Source organism: Bombina bombina, chromosome 3 (genome assembly GCF_027579735.1).
Source record: "Bombina bombina isolate aBomBom1 chromosome 3, aBomBom1.pri, whole genome shotgun sequence".
Classification (NCBI taxonomy): domain Eukaryota; kingdom Metazoa; phylum Chordata; class Amphibia; order Anura; family Bombinatoridae; genus Bombina; species Bombina bombina.
This window is the reverse complement of record NC_069501.1, coordinates 507119986-507144102: the sequence shown is the minus strand read 5'-3', so window position 1 is coordinate 507144102 and position 24117 is coordinate 507119986. Positions and strand designations below refer to the sequence as shown.

The window sequence follows — 24117 nt, the reverse complement described above, 5'->3', positions numbered from 1 at the left end:
GAAATAAAAACTTGGGTTTCCATGTCCTTTAAGACAAACACACAAGCCTTGTCAGCTCCCACTCGCTTTTATAAACCTCTTTAAAATGATGTCACACCAATCTACTTCTTTAATGCAGTTACTCCTTACCCTGTGGATTATGAGGTAAGATCACTGAAGTGTCCTGGTCTGTTGGCTTTAGTCCATGTAGTGTCTCATATCGAGGCAAGACAGCACCTGCAAGGTTTGCCTTGTCCAAGCACGCCACAGAGACAACTAGCCAAAATAAAGATGTGGTTAAGGCTTTATAATTAAGTAGCTCTCAATTGTAGACAGCATTAGGGCTATCTCTGTAACTTACCCATGTTGGGTGCAATGATGGTGAAAGGGGTGAGGTAGGTTTTTTTCATATTTCGTGCTAGGGCAATTGCATAGTTTTCATAATGTCTGAGTAAGAGAGCAGTACCACCTTCGGATACCTGGATGGAATCCCACTGTTGTTTAGTGGCCAAATCAAAAAGATAACTTCCAGCTTGTACAACATTCTGTAACAGGAAAAGAACATCTCAGACACAAGGAGTCATTTCAACAATGAGAGAGCAAGGATAAACAATGCAATAATAAATTATATAAACATTCAGACAACAATTGCAAACTTTATTGTGTCAAAATGCTACTTAATTTCCTCTTAACCCCTTGAGGATAAAGGGGTTAAAATGACAATGTATACACATGTTAAAGAACAGCAGTTGTTAATTATTTTTTGCATTTAAAAAATTTGTATTCCATTTAAAATATCCCCTTTTAAATAAAGCAAAGAAAATGTCCCTTTCATCATATTCACATCTTAAATTATTCTAACACTTCTGTTTCCTTTATATAAGATTACATTTTGAGCATTTCATAATATATACAAAAGCTCCACATATCAATATCCCTCAACAGACATCAGCCAATCACAGACTAGTATACGTATACCCTATGAGCTTGTGCACATGCTCAGTAGTATCTTGTTCCCCAGAAAGTGTGAATATAAAAAGACTGTTCAAAATTTGATAATGGAAGTAAATTGGAATGTGTCTTAAAACTGTACGCTCTTTCTGAATCATAAAAGTTTATTTTGACTTGAGTGTCTCTTTAAGATACAGTCATGGGAATCTACAGAAATCTTTCTGGGTGGAAACAATTAGAATTAACTGTGGAGACAATTCACACTTTACTTCCTTTAGTGCAGGAGGGTCAGTTTATGTCTACCATAGACTTAAAAGATGATTATTTACATATCCATAATCACAGGGATCATGTTAAGTTCCTGAGATTGTTTTTTTAGACAAGCACTATCAGTTTGTGGCCCTCTATTTGGTCTGTCTACAGCACCAAGAGTGTTTACAAAAGTGCTGGGAGCTCTGTTGTCTGTAGTTCAAGCTCAAGAAATCTCTGTGGTCTCTTACTTGGACAACCTTCTGGTTCAGGCTCCCTCTTTTCATCTGGCTGGGTCTCACACTCTGGCTGCGTCGCAAATCAGTTGCTTCAAAGTCACAATTGGAAAACAAATCTTACAAAGAGCTCCTTAATTCCTCATATCTATGTGTCTTTTCTTATGTTCATAATTGATTGAGTGATTATGCCTTTGTGCCCTGCAGATTAATCATTTCCCTTCCGTTGCTCAGTGCATGGAAGTTGTGGGTCTCATAGTGGATGTCTCAGATGCAGTTCCATCTGCCCTCCAGCTGCAGATGCTGCAACTATGAATGGACACCACGAGGACCTATTTCAGAGGATCCTATGAGATCACAGGACAAGTCAGTCCCTTACTTGATGGCAGACTAACCATTCCTTGGTTCTGGGGGGCTCCTTTCTTTTTCTCGTTCAGTGTGTGAACAGGTATGAGGCAGGTTTTCTCAGGCACCAGTCTCTTCACCCAGAATGTTCTTTGAATCAGAAAGTTTTTGATAAGACTGAGACATTTAAGTCTGCCAGAAATTGATATTATGGCCTCTCGCTTGAATCACCAACTGCCCCACCAAAGGTCTTGGGACCTTTGGGCGATGCCAAAGCGGTTCTCTGGTCGTTCAACCTGATTTATATCTTTCCTCCATTTATTTTGCTATACAGAGTGATAGCCAGAGTCAAGCAGGAGCAACCTAATCAATTCTGATTGCTCCTGCATGGCCTTGCCGGACTTGGTTTGCAGATATTGTTTAGTTCCCCTTCATCCACCTTTGAGGCTTCCTCTAAGGAGGAATCTTCTCTCACAAGGTCCTTTCTTTTATAAAGCTGTCAAAACTCTGAAATTGACAGCATGGCAATTGAATGCTTGGTGCTGTCTCAGAGGTGTTTTTCTGACAAGTTAGATAAACTGTTACCAGAAGTATTTATTATAAGGTCTGGAAAACATCTTGTTGTGTGTTATGCTTGTAAAGGTTACTAGCATAATTCTTTCAGAATTCCTATAGTTCTTGAGTTCCTGCAGCAGGGTCTGTATAAGGGAATCTTGAAGCAGATGGGCTACAGCAGCAGAAGACCACACCGAGTGCCACTCTTGTCAGCTAAGAACAGGAAACGGAGGCTACAATTCGCACAGGCTAACCAAAATTGGACAATAGAAGATTGGAAAAACGTTGCCTGGTCTAATGAGTCTCGATTTCAGCTGCAAAATTTAGAGGGTAGGGTCAGAAGTTGGTGTAAGCAAAATGAAAGCATGGATCCATCCTGCCTTAGATCAACGGTTCAGGCTGGTGGTGGTGGAGTAATGGTGTGAGAGATATTTTCTTGGCACACTTTGGGCCCCTTAGTACCAATTGAGCATAGTTTAAACACCACGGTCTACCTGAGTATTGTTGCTGACCATGTCCATCCCTTTATGACTATAGTGTACCCATCTTCTGATGGCTACTTCCAGCAGGATTATGCACCATGTCACAAAGCTCAAATCATCTCAAACTGGTTTATTGTACATGACAATGAGTTCACTGTACACCAATGGCCTTCACAGGCACCAGATCTCAATCCAATAGAGCACCTTTGGGATGCGGTAGAACGGAAGATTTGCATCATGGATGTACAGCGGACAAATCTGCAGCAACTGCGTCATGCTATCATGTCAATATGGACCAAAATCTCTGAGGAATGTTTCCAACACCTTGTTGAATCTATGCCATGAAGAATTAAGGCAGTTCTGAAGGCAAAAGGGGGTCTAACCCGGTACTAGCAAGGTGTACCTAATAAAGTGGCCAGTGAGTGTATATATAGGTATAAATATATATTTGTGCAAAAACAAAATTTATGCTTACCTGATTTCTTTATTTACACGACTACATGACTAAGAGCCTATTATAGGTTCGAAACGTTGTTCCTGTAAACTTTTGGACCCAACTAATGAAAATAAAGGTCTTTTAAACAAAGATTTCTTCTGGTGGCTGGAGTGCTTTGGATGTATGACTATGTGGTTTAATCAAAAATGAACTGTCTTAAATTAAGGCTGGGGTCATGGACTCTCCATATCCGGAAATAAATTTATCAGGTAAGCATACATTTTGTTTTCTTTCCTAAGATATGGCGAGTCCACAACGTCATCAATTACTAGTGGGAACCAATACCCAAGCTAGAGGACACAGATGACTAGGGAGGGAGTACAAGACAGGCAGACCTAAACAGAAGGCACCACCGCTTGAATAAACTTTATCCCAAAAGAAACCTCAGCCAAGGCAAAAGAACCAAATTTGGAAAATTTGGAAAAAGTATGCAGAGAGGACCAAGTTGCAGCCTTGCAAATCTGTCCACAGAAGCTTCATTTTTGAAAGCCCAAGAAAAGTAGACAGCCCTCGTAGAACGAGCCATAATTCTCTCAGGAGGCTGCTGACCAGCAGTCTCATAAGCAAAATGAATTATACTTCTCAACCAGAGAGAAAAGTAGCAGTAGCTTTCTGACCTTTATGCTTTCCAGAGAAACAAACAGGGCAGAGGACTGGCAAAAATCCTTAGTTGCCTGTAGGTAGAATTTTAGAGCATGCACAACATCCAGGTTGTGCAACAAATGTTCCTTAATGAGAAGAAGGATTAGGACATAGAAAAGGAACAACAATTTCCTGATTAAAAAGAATAGAAACCACTTTTGTAAGAAAACCCAATTTAGTACGAAGAACCGCCTTATCAGCATGAAAGATAAGATAAGGCGAATCACACTGCAAAGTCAAGAGTTCTGAGACTCTTCAAGCAGAAGAGATAGCAAAAAGAAACAAAACCTTCCAAGATAACAACTTAATATCTATGGAGTGCAATGGCTCAAACGGAGCCTGCTACAAAACTTTAAGAACAAGGTTAAGGCTCCAAGGAGGAGTTACAGACTAAAACACACGCATGATTCTGACCAGGGCCTCACAAAAAGACTGAACATCTGGCACATCCGCCAGACGCTTGTGTAACAAAAAAGATAACGCAGAAATCTGACCCTTCAGAGAACTGGCTAACAATCCCTTCTCCAGACTTTCCTGGAGAAAAGACAAAATCCTAGTACTCCTGACCCTATTCCAAGAGTAGCCTTTGGATTCACACCAATAAAGGTATTTACTCCATACCTTATGGTAAATCTTTCTAGTAACAGGCTTACAAGCCTGAATCATGGTCACAATGACCGACTCAGAAAAACCATGCTTAGACAAAACTAAGCGTTCAATCTCCAAGCAGTCAGCTTCAGAGAAACAAGATTTGGATGATGGAATGGACTCGTTAGAAGGTCCTCCCTCAGAGGTGGAAGAGATGATATCTTCACTAGGTCTACATAACAGATCCTGCGAGGCCATGCAGGAGCTATTAGAATTACCAATGCTCTCTCCTGTTTAATACGAACAATGACTCATGGAAGGAAAGAAAACGGAGGAAACAGATATGCCAGACTAAAATTCCCAAGGAACCACCAGAGCATCTATCAGGGCGACCTGCGGATCTCTTGACCTAGAACCATACCTTGGAAGCTTGGCGTTCTGCCGAGATGCAATTATCCAACTCCAGCACCCCCCATTTGAGAGTTATCTGAAAAACACTTCCGGATGGAGAGCCCACTCCCTGGAAAGAAATGTCCGTCTGCTCAGGAAATCCGCTTCCCAGATGTCCACTGGAATGTGGATGGCAGATAGACAGCAATTATGAGCTTCCACCCACTGAACAATCTGAGCCACCTCCTACATGGCTAAGGAAATCCAAGTTCCTCCCTGGTAGTTAATGTAAGCCACTGAGGTGATATTGTCCGACTGGAACCTGGTAAAACAGGCTAAGAGCAACTGAGGCCAAGCCATCAGAGCATTGTAAATCGCTCTCAACTCCAAGATGTTTATGGGGAGAGCAGACTCCTGCCGAGTCCATAGTCCCTGCACCTTTAATGAGTCCCAGACTGCTCTCCAGCCCAGCAGGCTGGCATTCGTGGTCACAATCGCCAGGAAGGTCTCTGGAAGCATGTGCCCTGAGACAGAAGCTCCTGAGAAAACCACCACAGGAGAGTCTCTTGTCGACTGATCTAAAACCATCCTCTGAGAAGGATCAGAATGGTCCCCATTCCATTGTCTGAGCATGCATAACTGCAGAGCTCTCAAATGGAATTGAGTAAAGGGAATGATGTCCATGGAAGCGACCATCAAACAAATTACCTCCATACATTGAGCTACTGATGGCCGAACAGCAGACTGCAGAGAAAGGCAAGAGGAAAGAATTTTGGATTTTCTGACCTCTGTCAAAAAAATATTCATAAATAGGGAATCTATTATGGTCCCTAAGAATACTACCCTTTTAGCTGGAACAAAAGAACTCTCCAAATTTACTTTCCATTCGTGGGAACATAGAAAAGACAACAAGATCTCTATAGAAGAGTTTGCTTGTTGACAAGATGGCACCTGAACTAATATGTCGTCCAAGTAGGACGTCACTGCAATTCCCCCGAGACCTTAACACTGCTAAGAGAGCCCCCAGAACCTTTGAGAAAATTCTGGGAGCTGTGGCAAGGCCAAACGGAAAGTAACAAACTGAAAGAGTTTGTCTAGAAAGGCGAATCTCAAGAACATGTGATGATCCCTGAACATGAAGATATATCACTCCCACGGAAGAAAGGTCCCAAACGCAATTCAAGAATGCATCTCTTTTTATCTGGTCTGCAGATAACCTTGAGAGGTGAAACCTGCCCCTGGGAGGAAAAGTTTTGTAAACCTGAGTCCACAACTATGTCCACAACTCAGGAATATGGGACATCTCGTATCCATGCTTAATAAAACAGAAAAAGTCTGCCCCCCACTTGATTTGATCCCGGATTGTCGGCAAACCCTTCATGCTGATTTAGAATCAGCTGAGGGTTTCTTTGATTGCTTCCCCTTATTCCAAGACTGATTGGGTATCCAAGAAGACTCGGACTGTTCCTGCTTGGAATAGGAAGACTTTCCTTTGAAGTTACGAAAGGAACGACAATCCTTTAGGTCTATTCTTCTTGTCTTGTGGTAGAAAAGACCCTTTTTCTCCAGCCAGAAGCTTGGACTTGGAGGAAACATCAGCTGACCAAGATTTTAGCCACAACGCCCTGCGGGCTAGCACAGCGAAGCCAGATATCTTGGCTCCCAGTTTAATAATTTGCATGGTAGCATTAGAATAAAGGAGTTGGCTAACTTGAAAGCCTTAATCCTGTCTTGGATTTCCTCCAAAGGAGTCTCTACCTTAAGTGAATAAGACAAGGCGTCGTACCAATAAGTGCCGCACTTGACACAGTGGCAATATAAACTGCAGGTTGCCATTGAAGGCCTTGATGAACATATATATTCTTCAAAGAAGCCTCCAGCTTTTTGTCCATTGTATCCTCAAAAGAGTAGCTATCCTCTATAGGGATAGTAGTCCTCTTAGTAAGAGTAGAAATTGCCCCTTCTACTTTAGGCACCATGTGCCAAGAATCCTTAACGGAGACAGCGACAGGAAATATCTTTTTAGGAGACAAGGAAAAAAGAATCCCTGGCTTCTCCCATTCTGTGACATAATCTCTGCAGCACGGTGTGGAACAGGAAACACTTTCACAGTGGAAGGAACATCATAGTATTTATTAAGTTTACTAGATTTCTTAGGGTTGACAATGACAGGAGTATCAGAATTGTCCACAGTAGCCAAAACCTCCTTTAACAATACACAAAGGTGTTCAAGCTTAAACCTGAAGGTTACCACTTCAGCATCAGATGAAGGAATTATACTGTTCAAATCTGAGATTTCACCCTCACAAGCTACCGACATATCCTCCTCATCAGACTTATGAGGGAGGGAAACCTGTGTAGTAGCAGGCAGAACAGAAACCTTACTATCTGAATCTCAAAATGTCCTCTTGTGTTTTCCCTTTAGCATAGGAAAAGCAGATAATCCCGCAGATACCGCTGAAGATACCTGTGCAGCAATTTCTGCAGGCAAATAAACTCCTCCAGGAGATTCAGAGGAACCGCAGGGCACTGCATGTGACACCATTGAGGATTGGGGCGCTTGAGGAGAAAACTGAAATGCATAACCAAAGTAGTCATGAACCTCATTCCAGCAAGGAAATTTACAAATGTATTTGATAAAAAAACAGTAAATCTCTATTTCATATAAAGTAACAACTGTCATTTTAAGTAAAAGTAACCGCTAACTTAAGGCAGACTGACTGAGGTGTCTCACCTTACCACCGGACATATATAGAGGATTCACTGCAAAGAGTCACACTGCAAAGCCGAGTCCCCTGTAAAAGTCGGCATTGCAATGGCGCCACTCCACTTGAGACACTGAAAAGCTGAAGAGACAGGTCACATGACTAGCTCCCATGGGAATTGCACAGCTAAGTAAAAGAGCGCGCTCTCAAAGAAACTGACAGTCTCCGCCATTGTAAAACGATCTATTAATTGTAATGTGCCGGACCGACCGTGGCAATACAATGCTAACAGAAGCGATTCCACACAAAACAATTAGCCCAACAGAAAATTCATTGCTCAAATGAATTATAACCACATGAGGCATAAATAATGAATAAGTGGTATTAATTAACCCCTAATCAGCCTCTGATTGTCCAAAATATACATGAGCCATAAATAAAGAACCAAAATAATCAGGGTATACTTTATAAGTCATAAAAAGTATTAACCCCTAGTCTCCTGGTCACAAGAAAGTGCCTGCATCCTGCTCTAGAATATCCTTCTAAAGGATATATATGTCCCAGATAATGTTGCAGTTTAAATCACGTAAGTGCCCATCTCCATACCTAGAAGACAAAAAGGCACTTACCTGCAGTCTCGCAGTCCGGCAGGAGGACAGCTTACAAGGTGTGAGAGGACACATACTGTACTCCTCACAGAGACCTGTAAAGAAAAGAAAGAACAGAGTAAACCTACTCTGGCTTTCTATACAATGGGCAGCAAATATGTTAGGAAAATGCAGCAACGCCCACCTCACAAGTTCCTAACTGCTTTAAAGCCACCACTACCCTACTGAAGATATTAACATGGACTACGGCTAGACCCAAAAAATCTTGCTTGTATTGGGCGGAGCTAACAGCCGAGCTGGAAAGGCGTGCTTTGGACCAGCTCCGTGTACCACAGGGCAAAAAAAGTGATTTAAGTATTTAAAAACCCCCAGCAACCCTATATAAACAGAGGCGAAGGGGGCAAGAGCAACATCTTAGACCGAGCTTGAAAAAGCTGACTTTACAGATCAAGAGGTCTTTATAGAGCCCGGTGATAGAAATACACCTTCCAATACCGGGGAGGGTAGGAGAGAACGCCGCCGGAGGGGAGAGGGTAGGAGCTGGACGGGAGAAGGTAACTGCGGGCAATCTTGGAAGTCCCTACCTGACACACTGCCGTGTAATCCGCAACGGCCTACAGAGCACTTCTGGCAACAGACCACAAATCTGATCTGAGAAACTCCCTACATCTAGCATAAACCATAAGTGCTCTACAACACAAGTAATAAGCATCGGGCTAAGTAGACTCACTGACTAAATAAGACATATGTAGATCGGGGCCTAACACCAGACCAGTCACTGCATAGCGGTGAGAATCGTCATCTTGCCTAAGTCGCACTACGCAGTTATAAAGTTAGCTACAGAGATAGTATAGCAATCCACCTTATCTGGGAACAATAAGGCCCTCTCATAACCGCATTAACCTGTGGCTTGGCAGACTTATCACACACAGCCCCTAGAGAAACAGGCACATTAAGCTCCAGAGTGAGTCATCTGATCTACGGCACACTCAGTACTCCTATCAGGGCTGACTGCCCGGCTTGTCTCCTCTCCAGCTCTCCTGTGTAAAAATCTGACTTTCCCTTGTGCTGCACTCCATGGGCATACAGGAGTATAGGATAGGAGAGGGTTATTACAGTTTTTTCTGAACCATTAAACTATACTCCTAGACCAAGAGGCCTCTTTATAATGTAAAAATTAACAGCTTCAGACTAGAGGTGAGAGATGAGGCTCCAGATGTAAGTCATTTGATTGAAGTCAGAACACCTCAGATATTAGGGAGAAGACTAAAAACTTTTGGAGTACCCCGCACCCGGATTCACAACACATATAAGTATAGAATCACGAGAAGTGTGGAGTAAATGTCTGAGTCCAAACAGTAATATACTACTAGCGTTCTGACCAACCCTAATAGAGAATAGGGGGATATCATAGGGAAGATCATACATCTGACAGATATGTACCCTCAAGACATATAAAAATTGCATGATAATGGCATAGGATCATACTAAATAAATGACCTGAAAACATAACATCAATCTGACCTCTACACATCAACATAAAGGACACAACAAAGTTTTTCTGGGGACCCTAGTTCATAAACTATCTCATAACTGTATTTCTTCACCGCTTACTAAAGAGATTAAAGCAAACTCTAACAACATGAAAAGCAGAAGCCATTCTGTTAAGGACTACTTGACTAAGACATAACCCAAACAGCGGCTGGTGGAGAAAAACACATCGCCAACTAAAGAAATTGCCAAACAAGATCAATTGGAAATGGAAGTATCCAGCTCAGTGGATACACCAAATAAAGAACTACTCACACAAATAAAGGCTATATTTCAAGAAGAGTTCAAGTCGGCTCTCTCAGAGTTGAAAAAGGATATCCATGAAATCGGACACAGGACATCAGATATAGAAGAAAAATTGGATGACCTATCTGAAGAAATTCCGCAACTACAAACTACACTATTGGATCACTCAATATACATCAGAAAACTGGAGGATCAAGTAGAAGATCTAGAAAATAGATCACGTTGCTCTAATCTGAGAATAAGAAATCTACCAGAGAACTTTAAGAACTTCCCAGAAGACGTTACTAATCTATTACATTGGCTGACTCCTGAGATAGAGTTACCCATGCTCCTTATGGACAGGGTTCACCGGGCCCTGACAAAACCTACCCAGTCAGCCACAAGAGACATCATTGTGAAAATGCACTATTACCATATTAAAGAAGAGTTACTCAAAGCAGCTAGAACAGCACGCAAGCTCACCTATGAAGGCACCAAGATTCTAGATAGATACAGATCTATCCCCGATGACATTAAGGAGGAGGGAGTTGAAGCCTGTGACACAAATTCTCATTAAAGAAAACATCAAGTATAGATGGAACTTCCCCTTCAAACTTACTTTTTCTTATCAGAATAACTCCCATTCCTTCTCCACAAATGAAGAAGGAATTTTATTACCGAGACAACAGAAGCTAGCCCCTGAATCATCGGACAGTACAGGCTCTCCAAAACCACAGAGAAAGATCCCACAGAGAGACTGGACACAAGTGGGCAAGAACGGCAAATCTAAAAGAACCAAGACGGGACATTCTCCTGAAGTGGAACTTAATCACTTTAACAGGGATGTTGCTAACCCTCCATGAAACCACACAGAGAAAATTCAAGGATCTGTTTTGTTCTTTTTAGCCCAAGGTACGACATGGACTACAGAGATGGACTGCTTGCAGATTTGATGTGTCATGGTATTGGTAGTCCTCAGTATCCTTTGAATTATAAATATATTCTAAAATTCTACTAGAATGCTTATAGTAGAGGTCATACTCTAGCCTCCCTATTCCCCTCCCACACCTCACCTTACCCTAAATCTATCCTTACCCAAACATCCAAACAAAGTATAAATATTGGTACCCTTTCCATATCCTTCCCAGACTCCCATAACCCCCTCCCAATACAGGTCTTCACAAAAGATCAGCATGAACTGATCACTATGCCAACCACAGTTGCAGATGAAATCTGTAATATGTTTTTTTTTTAATTGTTATTTTCTTAATGTTATGTTACTTAGATTTGTTGTTTATTAGTCACATGTTATAGTATTTGCACAGCATGTACAAAATCCAGAATCAAATTATTACAACTTTGCTGGGAGTGATTGTGGTAGAAAAGAAATCCAAAAGACACAAGCACACCGAAAGGGGACTCACATTAAACACATAGTAGCTGTGTTATATACACCGTCATCACTACATTTAAGTCAGTTAAGAAAAGAGCAAGAATTAATGGGACAATATGGAGATTAAAATAATCTCACACAATGTCAGAGGTCTAAATACCAATATAAAAAGGAAAAAAAGCTATAATGGAGTATAAAGCTCTCAAAGCGCATGTTGTCATGCTACAGGAGACACATTTTACATCCCAGACAACACCTAAATATTGGGATAAATTATTCCCCATCCAGTATCACGCAACAAATAAAGGGAAAACAAATGGGGAAATCACTACTTCTACACTCATCACTAAACTTTAAAGAGGAGGAAGTGATCAGAGATAAAGAGGGCAGGTTTATCATTGTAAGAGGGCAAATCCAAAATATTCCGATACTCTTAGCTAATGTTTATGCACCCAACACTAATCAAGCGTCTTTTATTTCCAGACTAAATAAACAGTTAATACAATGGAAAAAATATAAAACCATAATAGGTGGAGACTTCAACTTAACCCTTAATAACAAAATAGATAGGTCCTCCTATCCTATCTGAAGCAGTAATAGGGCACAGATCCGCACAAAACATCCTAAATGATTTCCTCCTTGATCAGAATCTAATTGATGGTTGGAGATCCCTTAATAAAAATACTAGAGACTATACATATTATTCACCTGTTCATAAGACACACTCAAGGATAGATTATATCCTAATTAGTCAAATTATGGTTCCACTACTTATATCTGCTAACATCATTAATTGTTCGTGGTCAGACCACTCTATGGTAGAGAAAACCCTTAAAGACCTAATCAACCCAGGTAGAAGTAGGGCTTGGTCTCTGCACCCTAACTTATTGAAGCATACCTTACTCTTACAAAAATTACAACAAGACATAGTAGAATTCATCTCAATTAATGAGGGCTCTACCTTGAACCCAATTGACTCTTGGGGAGCACTTAAATTGTACGTTAGGGGTATCTTGATTGCAGAATCTAACAAAAAGAAAAAACAAGATAAGGCTAGAATAGCAGAACTTAAGAATGAGACCTCAGCCCTTCGCAGAGAATATATACATAATCCAAGTAAAATCATAACCAAAACACTTAGAGAAAAGAATGAAGAGCTGAATCAACTATTAGATAAGGAAGCACTACAGGCCATTAGACTGGTAGATACGCGAAACTATATCTATGGCAATAAGCCAGACAAGATGCTGGCGAACAAATTGAAAGATATAACTAGACACTCCTCAATCCCACAAATACAACAAGCTGATGGTACTACAACTAACGACCCATTAAAGATTGCTAACTCATTTGCAGACTTCTATACTGACTTATATAATTTACACCCAGGGACAAAACAATAGAACTAGATAGCTTCTTGGAAATGTCCCAATTACCAAAGATATCGACTGAGGATAGGAACATTTTAAATGCGCCAATAACGGCTAAAGAGATCTACTTAGCCATCAAAGATATTAAGACAAATAAAACCCCGGGCCCAGGTGGCTTTACTGGTTTCTTCTATAAAGATCTTCAACAGATCCTTGTCCCGCAGCTGGTTGGATTGTTTAACTTAATCATGCAAGGAAACAAGATCCCACCAGACATGTTGTTAGCCCGCATTGCAGTAGTCCCTAAGCCAGATAAAAGCCCTCAATATCGCCAAAATTACAGACCTATATCACTTATTAATCAAGACATCAAATTATTCACAAAAATATTAGCTGATTAAATTCTATCATAGGAAAATTAATCCATTCAGATCAGGTAGGTTTTATGTGGAGGAACAGGGTACGTACCTCCATATGTGGTGGAGTTGCCATAAAATTAGAAATATTTGGGAAGAAACAGCAACATTTTTGGGACGGTTGTTCACTAAGGAAATAACGCTCACACCAGAGCAAGTACTTTTACACTTTCCAAATAAAGATATCCTGAAACATCAACACAAATGAGCAGAAATGATATTCACGGTAACTAGTATAGTCAAGTTTTGGAAGTCAACTCCACTATCTTATGCATATGTATTACGGAAATTAGAATACCACTATCTTAGATCCGAATTAACAGCAAACATTCTGGATAGACAAAACCAATTCCTAATAGAATGGGAACTGTATATAATGTTCCGAGGGGAAACCAAAGGATTGAATGGAGAAAGGGAGGTGGGAATATAGGTTAGAAAGATGATTATTATTAATTTTTGGATTGACACCAGGTCCGGAATCAACTTAGTAAAGACTGTTAAAATAAAGTCTAAATATTATTATTGTGTACAGCTGTGCATTATATTATTTTCTTTTGTACTGTTTTACATATTGTTAAATAAAAGAAAATAATTTCATCAAAAAAAAACAAAAAAACTTGCTTGTATTCATTGACAGAGGCAAAGAGAATGACTGGGGATTGTGGGTAGGAAGTGATACTTAACAGCTCTGCTGTGGTGCTTTTTGCCTCCTCCTGCTGGCCAGGAGTGATATTCCCACTAGTAATTGATGACGTTGTGGTATCTCCATATATTAGGAAAGAAATACCATCAGATATATACAGAAATATGTATTTATGAATACATAGAACATATTCTTCTATGTGCAGAACATTGGAATGTGAAATATTCATATTTTTATGTCGGGTTAGTGCACTTGAGAATATGCAATCGGGTTTGCACGCGAGTAGGTTGTTTTTTTTCTACTTTTTTTTTCTCCATTGACTTCAATGGGGGAATAGGTAATCGCATGTGCAATATTCTAAGATCGGCTTTTTATGCACGTTGGATAAGTGTGAGAGCGAAAACAGTTTACTTTTAACTCATATTACGAGTGCAACCCAACGTGCGCAAAAAGCTTACTTCTATTAAAAAAAAGCAAAAAACCTTAGGGACTAGAATACAAGTGGAGAGCTAATTTATGGCGCGCCTGTACACTGCCAAATTCGCCTTACAGGCGCACAATAAATAACCATTTTTTTTTTTAAATTGTAGCATCTGTTTTTTAAAAAAACTGCACAAAGTCATTTTTAGTGCTTAAAGTGTGCTGGTGTAAAAAAAAAAAAAAAAAAAAAACTGCACTCAAAAGCGCCTTTGCATAACAGTTTATAGGTACTGTGTGTTTCCTGTAAATATATATGTATATGCTTATATACATATACATTTATGTGTTAATGTATGTATACACATATAAACACAAATATATATGTATATATTCATATACATATATATTTAAACTTTGCTGCCCAACCCTGCGCAACTTACCCCCTTCGCTGCGCTAGGTTCCCATTGGAGCCTATGGAAGCGCGCTTTCGTGAGCGCAAATCTTCCTTGCAATGCGAGGTCACGTTTGCATTGCACCTAACTTGTAATACCAGGGAACATTTGTGTGCAATGGTATTACTGATTGGAGCACAAATATCGGCTCGCGTAAGCGATATTTTGCACTCCACTCGTAATCTGGCCCAATATTTGTTTAAAAATTATATTTTATATGTTAAGGTATTCGACTGGGAAGGGCTCAAAAGTATGTATATATCTGTGTGTGTGCACATACATATTTGCACATATAAACAAATAAATACATACAAGCGTACATCAGAGATATTGCGTGTTTAGTTCCAGATCACCGCAATAAAGTGAGTCACTCTCATTGTTTTGTTTCCCAGTGCATATAAAAGTTATATAAAAAAAAATGTAATTCACCTCTGTGAAGTGGACGTCTTGTGTTGCTGCCAGGCTGAAGCCACTTTCCAGGCTTTGTTTATGCAAGATAGTACTCAGCAGCTGGTAAGACACACGCACATCACTGCCAATGAAGGTGCCTGCTCCCTCTGTAGCTTCCAACAGATCCCGGGCTCCTTGCTGTGCAAGAGCTGGGCTTAGCAATGAGATGTTCCGATTTACAGTTTCTAACTGAAAGAAATTAGTAAAGTTATTATTATAATTATTATTATTACTGTATTGCAGAATAAGTTGGTACTGTATTTTATAAATCTAGGTGCATGATGTAGAGAATTTCTATTTTTTTTTTTTTTTTACAAAATAACAAGATTTGTGAGTTGTCATCTGATGTGTAGCCATTATTTATAAATAAAGTAATCTACAGGACAGGTGGGATCTTGATTTCTTCCAACAGTTCCCCTTCTACACATGTAATAGGTTAATATAGGTTGCTGGTGTTTGTGGGAATTTAAAACAAAAAATTAAGCTTGAGCCAGGTGAATGAAGGCAGAGAAGTGCAGACTAAGTGCAGTTCTAAAAAAGTCTAAAGATGGTGTGGTGTTGTTGAGGGCCTGTATGTTAAGGTCTAGATTTTAAATTTTATTCCGAGGACTAAGGAATATGCATCCTTATGGACTGCAGAGAGGACAGATAGACCAAAAGAAAATGGTGTTGAAGTAATCATTGGGAGATAGTATGTAGATTAGAAGAGAATTAGAAAATATATAGGTAAATTTGCGTGGCACATTACAATAATAATAATTTTAACATTCTAGACCATTTAACACAGTACTTCATATTCTTACTTGTTAATGTAAAAGAATATAAACATGGGTGAAACCTATTACTCACAAAAGGTGCTACTTTTTAAGTTGTAAAAAATGAAAACCTACAAATAACTAAGGTTGAAACAAAAACCTTATTTCACAGTAATGGACAGAGAAAGTAAAAAAGTCCATAAGCACACTCTATATTCTATATCCAAAATAATAATAAAAATATTAGTATACTGAAATTGTAGTAGCCCCAGAATTACAAGTACTGTATATAATCTTTAAAGTAAATGTAAATTTTGATGCTAAACTGCCCAGTTTTTAAAAGTTTGATTAAAAACAGGGGCACTTTAATTCATTAAAATTTACATTTCACTCCTGTTGTGAAAAAATACTTACCTTTTAAACTTGACAGCAGCTCCAGCTTCCTCCGGTCATCGCAAGCCATTTCTGATGTCAGAAATGATGGATAGGTCATCCTCCAATGACGGCATCCCCCCCAGGGGAATCAGTGTCTGATTCAATTCCCGTTATTGGAGGAAGCTGGATTCCTCATTTTTAGACCCAGGAAGAGGCTTTGCAACGGGTGGAGGAAGCTGGAGCTGCTGTCAAGATTAAAAGGTAAGTTGTTTTTTTTTCACAACAGGAGTGAAATGTAAATTTTGATGAATTAAAGTGCCCCTGTTTTTAATCAAATTTTTAAAAACCGGGCACTTTAGCATCAAAAACATAATTTATGCTTACCTGATAAATTTATTTCTCTTGTAGTGTATCCAGTCCACGGATCATCCATTACTTGTGGGATATTCTCCTTCCCAACAGGAAGTTGCAAGAGGATCACCCACAGCAGAGCTGCTATATAGCTCCTCCCCTCACTGCCATATCCAGTGATTCGACCGAAACAAGCCGAGAAAGGAGAAACCATAGGGTGCAGTGGTGACTGTAGTTTAATTAAAATTTAGACCTGCCTGAAAAGGACAGGGCGGGCCATGGACTGGATACACTACAAGAGAAATAAATTTATCAGGTAAGCATAAATTATGTTTTCTCTTGTTACATTACTTGTGGGATACCAATACCAAAGCTAAAGTACACGGATGATGGGAGGGACAAGGCAGGAACTTAAACGGAAGGAACCACTGCCTGTAGAACCTTTCTCCAAAAAACAGCCTCCGAAGAAGTAAAAGTATCAAATTTGGAAAATTTGGAAAAAGTATGAAGGGAAGACAAAGTTGCGGCCTTGCAAATCTGTTCAACAGAGGCCTCATTTTTAAATGCCCAGGTGGAAGCCACAGCTCTAGTAGAATGAGCTGTAATCCTTTCAGGAGGCTGCTGTCCAGCAGTCTCATAGGCTAAACGGATTATACTCCGAAGCCAAAAAGAAAGAGAGGTTGCCGAGGCCTTCTGACCTCTCCTCTGTCCAGAGTAAACAACAAACAGGTTAGATGTTTGGCGAAAATCTTTAGTAGTCTGTAAGTAAAACTTCAAGGCACGGACTACGTCTAGATTATGCAAAAGACGTTCCTTCTTTGAAGAAGGATTAGGACATAATGATGGAACAACAATCTCTTGATTGATATTCTTGTTAGAAACCACCTTAGGTAAAAACCCAGGTTATGTACGCAGAACAACTTTATCTGAATGAAAGATCAGATAAGGAGAATCACAATGTAAGGCAGATAACTCCGAGACTCTTCGAGCCGAGGAAATAGCCATCAGAAAAAGAACTTTCCATGAAAGAAGTTTGATATCAATAGAATGAAGGGGTTCAAACGGAACCCCTTGAAGAACTTTAAGAACCAAGTTTAAGCTCCATGGAGGAGCAACAGGTTTAAACACAGGCTTAATTCTTTGCATACGAAGAGAGAAGCGCTCTACCAGGAACGAACAGCAGCTCAGTGGCTTGTTCTATGGCGATTTACCACCTGGAAGCAGCCTCTTTTAGACCAGTGTGCTTTTCACAGAAGAAAACTTTCCTGAAGTATATCAGTCTGATCCTGCCAAGTAAGGTCAGTCCAGCCCCAAAATACCAGGCAATTCTCCTCTGAACAAGGAACATGACAACCCCAGACGATCGTTTCGGCCTCCTATGGGCCTCGTCAGTGAGGTGCAGCCACATTCCTCTAAGCACACTGGGCAAGGAGTCCACGTCTGGTTTCCCCAATCACGCATAGGGAGACTTCCCCAGGGTCATAATAATTTGCATACGAAGAGAGAAGCGCTCTACCAGGAATGAACAACAGCTCAGTGGCTTGTTCTATGGCGATTTACCACCTGGAAGCAGCCTCTTTTAGACCAGTGTGCTTTTCACAGAAGAAAACTTTCCTGAAGTATATCAGTCTGATCCTGCCAAGTAAGGTCAGTCCAGCCCCGAAATACCAGGCAATTCTCCTCTGAACAAGGAACATGACAACCCCAGACGATCGTTTCGGCCTCCTATGGGCCTCGTCAGTGAGGTGCAGCCACATTCCTCTAAGCACACTGGGCAAGGAGTCCACGTCTGGTTTCCCCCATCACCCATAGGGAGACTTCCCCAGGGTCATAATAATTTGCATACGAAGAGAGAAGCGCTCTACCAGGAACGAACAACAGCTCAGTGGCTTGTTCTATGGCGATTTACCACCTGGAAGCAGCCTCTTTTAGACCAGTGTGCTTTTCACAGAAGAAAACTTTCCTGAAGTATATCAGTCTGATCCTGCCAAGTAAGGTCAGTCCAGCCCCGAAATACCAGGCAATTCTCCTCTGAACAAGGAACATGACAACCCCAGACGATCGTTTCGGCCTCCTATGGGCCTCGTCAGTGAGGTGCAGCCACATTCCTCTAAGCACACTGGGCAAGGAGTCCACGTCTGGTTTCCCCCATCACCCATAGGGAGACTTCCCCAGGGTCATAATAATTTGCATACGAAGAGAGAAGCGCTCTACCAGGAACGAACAACAGCTCAGTGGCTTGTTCTATGGCGATTTACCACCTCGAAGCAGCCTCTTTTAGACCAGTGTGCTTTTCACAGAAGAAAACTTTCCTGAAGTATATCAGTCTGATCCTGCCAAGTAAGGTCAGTCCAGCCCCGAAATACCAGGCAATTCTCCTCTGAACAAGGAACATGACAACTCCAGACGATCGTTTCGGCCTCCTATGGGCCTCGTCAGTGAGGTGCAGCCACATTCCTCTAAGCACACTGGGCAAGGAGTCCACGTCTGGTTTCCCCAATCACCCATAGGGAGACTTCCCCAGGGTCATAATAATTTGCATACGAAGAGAGAAGCGCTCTACCAGGAACGAACAACAGCTCAGTGGCTTGTTCTATGGCGATTTACCACCTGGAAGCAGCCTCTTTTAGACCAGTGTGCTTTTCACAGAAGAAAACTTTCCTGAAGTATATCAGTCTGATCCTGCCAAGTAAGGTCAGTCCAGCCCCGAAATACCAGGCAATTCTCCTCTGAACAAGGAACATGACAATTCCAGACGATCGTTTCGGCCTCCTATGGGCCTCGTCAGTGAGGTGCAGCCACATTCCTCTAAGCACACTGGGCAAGGAGTCCACGTCTGGTTTCCCCCATCACCCATAGGGAGACTTCCCCAGGGTCATAATAATTTGCATACGAAGAGAGAAGCGCTCTACCAGGAACGAACAACAGCTCAGTGGCTTGTTCTATGGCGATTTACCACCTGGAAGCAGCCTCTTTTAGACCAGTGTGCTTTTCACAGAAGAAAACTTTCCTGAAGTATATCAGTCTGATCCTGCCAAGTAAGGTCAGTCCAGCCCCGAAATACCAGGCAATTCTCCTCTGAACAAGGAACATGACAACCCCAGACGATCGTTTCGGCCTCCTATGGGCCTCGTCAGTGAGGTGCAGCCACATTCCACTAAGCACACTGGGCAAGGAGTCCACGTCTGGCTTAATTCTAACTAAAGCCTGACAAAATGCCTGAACGTCTGGAACTTCTGCCAGACGCTTGTGTAAAAGAATAGACAGAGCAGAAATCTGTCCCTTTAAAGAACTAGCTGATAATCCTTTGTCCAATCCCTCTTGGAGGAAGGACAATATCCTAGGAATCCTAACCCTACTCCATGAGTAATTCTTGGATTCACACCAATGAAGATATTTACGCCATATCTTGTGGTAAATTTTCCTGGTGACAGGCTTTCGTGCCTGTATTAAGGTATCAATTACTGACTCAGAGAAGCCACGCTTTGATAGGATCAAGCGTTCAATCTCCATGCAGTCAGTCTCAGAGAAAGTAGATTCGGATGATTGAAAGGACCTTGTATTAGAAGGTCTTGTCTCAGAGGCAGAGTCCATGGTGGAAAGGATGACATGTCCACTAGGTCTGCATACCAGGTCCTGCGTGGCCACGCAGGCGCTATCAATGTCACTGATGCTCTTTCCTGTTTGATTTTGGCAATCAGACGAGGGAGCAGAGGAAACGGTGGAAACACATAAGCCAGGTTGAAGAACCAAGGCGCTGCTAGAGCATCTATCAGTGCCGCTTCTGGGTCCCTGGACCTGGATCCGTAACAAGGAAGCTTGGCATTCTGGCGAGATGCCATGAGATCCAATTCTGGTTTGCCCCAACGGAGAACCAATTGAGCAAACACCTCCGGATGGAGTTCCCATTCCCCCGGATGAAAAGTCTGACGACTTAGAAAATCCGCCTCCCAGTTCTCTACACCTGGGATATGGATCGCTGACAGGTGGCAAGAGTGAGTCTCTGCCCAGCGAATTATCTTGGAGACTTCTGACATCGCTAGGGAACTCCTGGTTCCCCCTTGATGGTTGATGTAAGCCACAGTCGTGATGTTGTCCGACTGAAATCTGATGAACCTCAGGGTTGCTAACTGAGGCCAAGCTAGAAGAGCATTGAATATTGCTCTTAACTCTAGAATATTTATTGGGAGGAGTTTCTCCTCCTGAGTCCACGATCCCTGAGCCTTCAGAGAGTTCCAGACTGCACCCCAACCTAGAAGGCTGGCATCTGTTGTTACAATCGTCCAATCTGGTCTGCGAAAGGTCATACCCTTGGACAGATGGGCCCGAGATAACGACCAGAGAAGAGAATCTCTGGTTTCCTGATCCAGATTTAGTAGAGGGGACAAATCTGTGTAATCCCCATTCCACTGACTGAGCATGCATAATTGCAGCGGTCTGAGATGCAGGCGCGCGAATGGCACTATGTCCATCGCCGCTACCATTAAGCCGATTACTTCCATGCACTGAGCCACCGTGGGGTGCGGAATGGAGTGAAGAACACGGCAAGCATTTAGAAGTTTTGATAACCTGGACTCCGTCAGGTAAATTTTCATTTCTACAGAATCTATTAGAGTCCCTAGGAAGGAAACCCTCGTGAGAGGAGATAGAGAACTCTTTTCTTCGTTCACTTTCCACCCATGCGACCTCAGGAATGCCAGAACTATCTCTGTATGAGATTTGGCAATTTGAAAGCTTGACGCCTGTATCAGGATATCGTCCAGGTAAGGAGCCACCGCTATGCCTCGCGGTTTTAGGACCGCCAGAAGTGAGCCCAGAACCTTTGTAAAAATTCTTGGGGCTGTAGCCAACCCGAATGGAAGAGCTACAAATTGGTAATGCCTGTCTAGAAAGGCAAACCTCAGGAACTGATGATGATTCTTGTGAATCGGAATGTGAAGGTAGGCATCCTTTAAGTCCACTGTGGTCATGTACTGACCCTCTTGGATCATGGGTAAAATGGTTCGAATAGTTTCCATCTTGAATGATGGAACTCTGAGGAATTTGTTTAGGATCTTTAAATCCAAAATTGGTCTGAAGGTTCCCTCTTTTTTGGGAACCACAAACAGATTTGAATAAAACCCCTGTCCTTGTTCCGTCCGCGGAACTGGATGGATCACTCCCATTACAAAGAGATCTTGTACGCAGCTTAGGAATGCCTCTTTCTTTATCTGGTTTGCAGATAATCTTGAAAGGTGGAATCTCCCTTGTGGAGGAGAAGCTTTGAAGTCCAGAAGATATCCCTGAGATATGATCTCCAACGCCCAGGGATCCTGAACATCTCTTGCCCACGCCTGGGCGAAGAGAGAGAGTCTGCCCCCTACTAGATCCCTTGTCGGATAGGGGGCCGCTCCTTCATGCTGTCTTAGAGGCAGCAGCAGGCTTTCTGGCCTGCTTGCCCTTGTTCCAGGACTGGTTAGGTTTCCAGGCCTGCTTGGATTGAGCAAAAGTTCCCTCTTGTTTTGAAGCAGAGGAAGTTGATGATGCACCTGCCTTGAAATTTCGAAAGGCACGAAAATTAGACTGTTTGGCCTTTGATTTGGCCCTGTCCTGAGGAAGGGTATGACCCTTACCTCCAGTAATGTCAGCAATAATTTCTTTCAAACCAGGCCCAAATAAGGTCTGCCCCTTGAAAGGAATGTTGAGTAATTTAGACTTTGAAGTCACATCAGCTGACCAGGATTTGAGCCATAGCGCCCTTCGCGCCTGGATGGCGAATCCGGAATTCTTAGCCGTTAGTTTAGTCAAATGAACAATGGCATCAGAAACAAATGAGTTAGCTAGCTTAAGAGTTCTAAGCTTGTCAACAATTTCAGTCAATGGAGCTGTATGGATGGCCTCTTCCAGGGCCTCAAACCAGAATGCCGCCACAGCAGTGACAGGCGCAATGCATGCAAGGGGCTGTAAAATAAAACCTTGTTGAATAAACATTTTCTTAAGGTAACCCTCTAATTTTTTATCCATTGGATCTGAAAAAGCACAACTGTCCTCAACCGGGATAGTGGTACACTTTGCTAAAGTAGAAACTGCTCCCTCCACCTTAGGGACAGTCTGCCATAAGTCCCGTGTAGTGGCATCTAGTGGAAACATTTTTCTAAATATAGGAGGTGGGGAAAAGGGCACACCGGGCCTATCCCACTCCTTACTAATAATTTCTGTAAGCCTTTTAGGTATTGGAAAAACATCAGTACAAACCGGCACTGCATAGTATTTATCCAGCCTACACAATTTCTCTGGCACTGCAATTGTGTCACAGTCATTCAGAGCAGCTAATACCTCCCCAAGCAATACACGGAGGTTCTCAAGCTTAAATTTAAAATTAGAAATCTCTGAATCAGGTCTCCCCGATTCAGAGATGTCACCCACAGACTGAAGCTCTCCGTCCTCAGGTTCTGCATATTGTGAAGCAGTATCAGACATAGCTCTTACAGCATCTACGAGCTCTGTATCTCGTCTAACCCCAGAGCTATCGCGCTTGCCCCTCAATTCAGGCAATCTGGATAATACCTCTGACAGGGTATTATTCATGATTGCAGCCATGTCCTGCAAAGTAATCGCTATGGTCGTCTCTGATGTACTTGGCGCCATATTAGCGTGCGTCCCTTGAGCGGGAGGCGAAGGGTCCGACACGTGGGGAGTGTTAGTCGGCATAACTTCCCCCTCGACAGACCCCTCTGGTGACAATTCTTTTATAGATAAAGACTGATCTTTACTGTTTAAGGTGAAATCAATACATTTAGTACACATTCTCCTATGGGGCTCCACCATGGCTTTTAAACATAATGAACAAGTATCCTCTGTTTCAGACATGTTTGTACAGACTAGCAATGAGACTAGCAAGCTTGGAAAACACTTTAAAGCAAGTTAACAAGCAATATAAAAAAAACGTTACTGTGCCTTTAAGAGAAACAAATTTTGACAAAATTTGAAATAACAGTGAAAAAAGGCAGTTACACTAACAAAATTTTTACAGTGTATGTAACAAGTCAGCAGAGCATTGCACCCACTTGCAAATGGATGATTAACCCCTTAATAACAAAAACAGAATAATAAATGACAAAAACGTTTTTTAAACACATTCACAACTGCCACAGTCTACTGTGATTGTTACCCTCCTCAAACACGACTTTGAAGCCTTTTGAGCCCTTCAGAGATGTCCTGTATCATGCAGAGGGAAGCTGAATGTCTCTGTCAGTATTTTTACCTGCACAGAAAAGCACTAAAATAGGCCCTTCCCACTCATATTGCAACAGTGGAAAGCCTATTACTAGGCAAAAATCAAGCCAGCCATGTGGAAAAAAAAACTAGGCCCCAATAAGTTTTGTCGCCAAACATATATAAAAACGATTAACATGATAGCAAATGTTTTATATTACACTTTTATAAGAGTATGTATCTCTGTTAATAAGCCTGATACCAGTCACTATCACTGCATTTAAGGCTTAACTTAC

At 41.6% G+C, this 24117-nt stretch overlaps 1 protein-coding gene across 1 annotated transcript in view; it reads right to left on the bottom strand.

Moving 5' to 3' along the window:
- Positions 1-24117, bottom strand: part of LOC128652409 (cadherin EGF LAG seven-pass G-type receptor 2-like) — a 307753-nt gene that overhangs the window by 105233 nt on the left and 178403 nt on the right. The window contains exons 21-23 of the mRNA XM_053705347.1: positions 15126-15335; positions 341-524; positions 130-255 (exon numbers count right to left, since the gene is read on the bottom strand). Of these exons, the coding sequence (XP_053561322.1) occupies positions 130-255; positions 341-524; positions 15126-15335 (520 nt within the window). The remainder of the gene's footprint in view (positions 1-129; positions 256-340; positions 525-15125; positions 15336-24117) is intronic.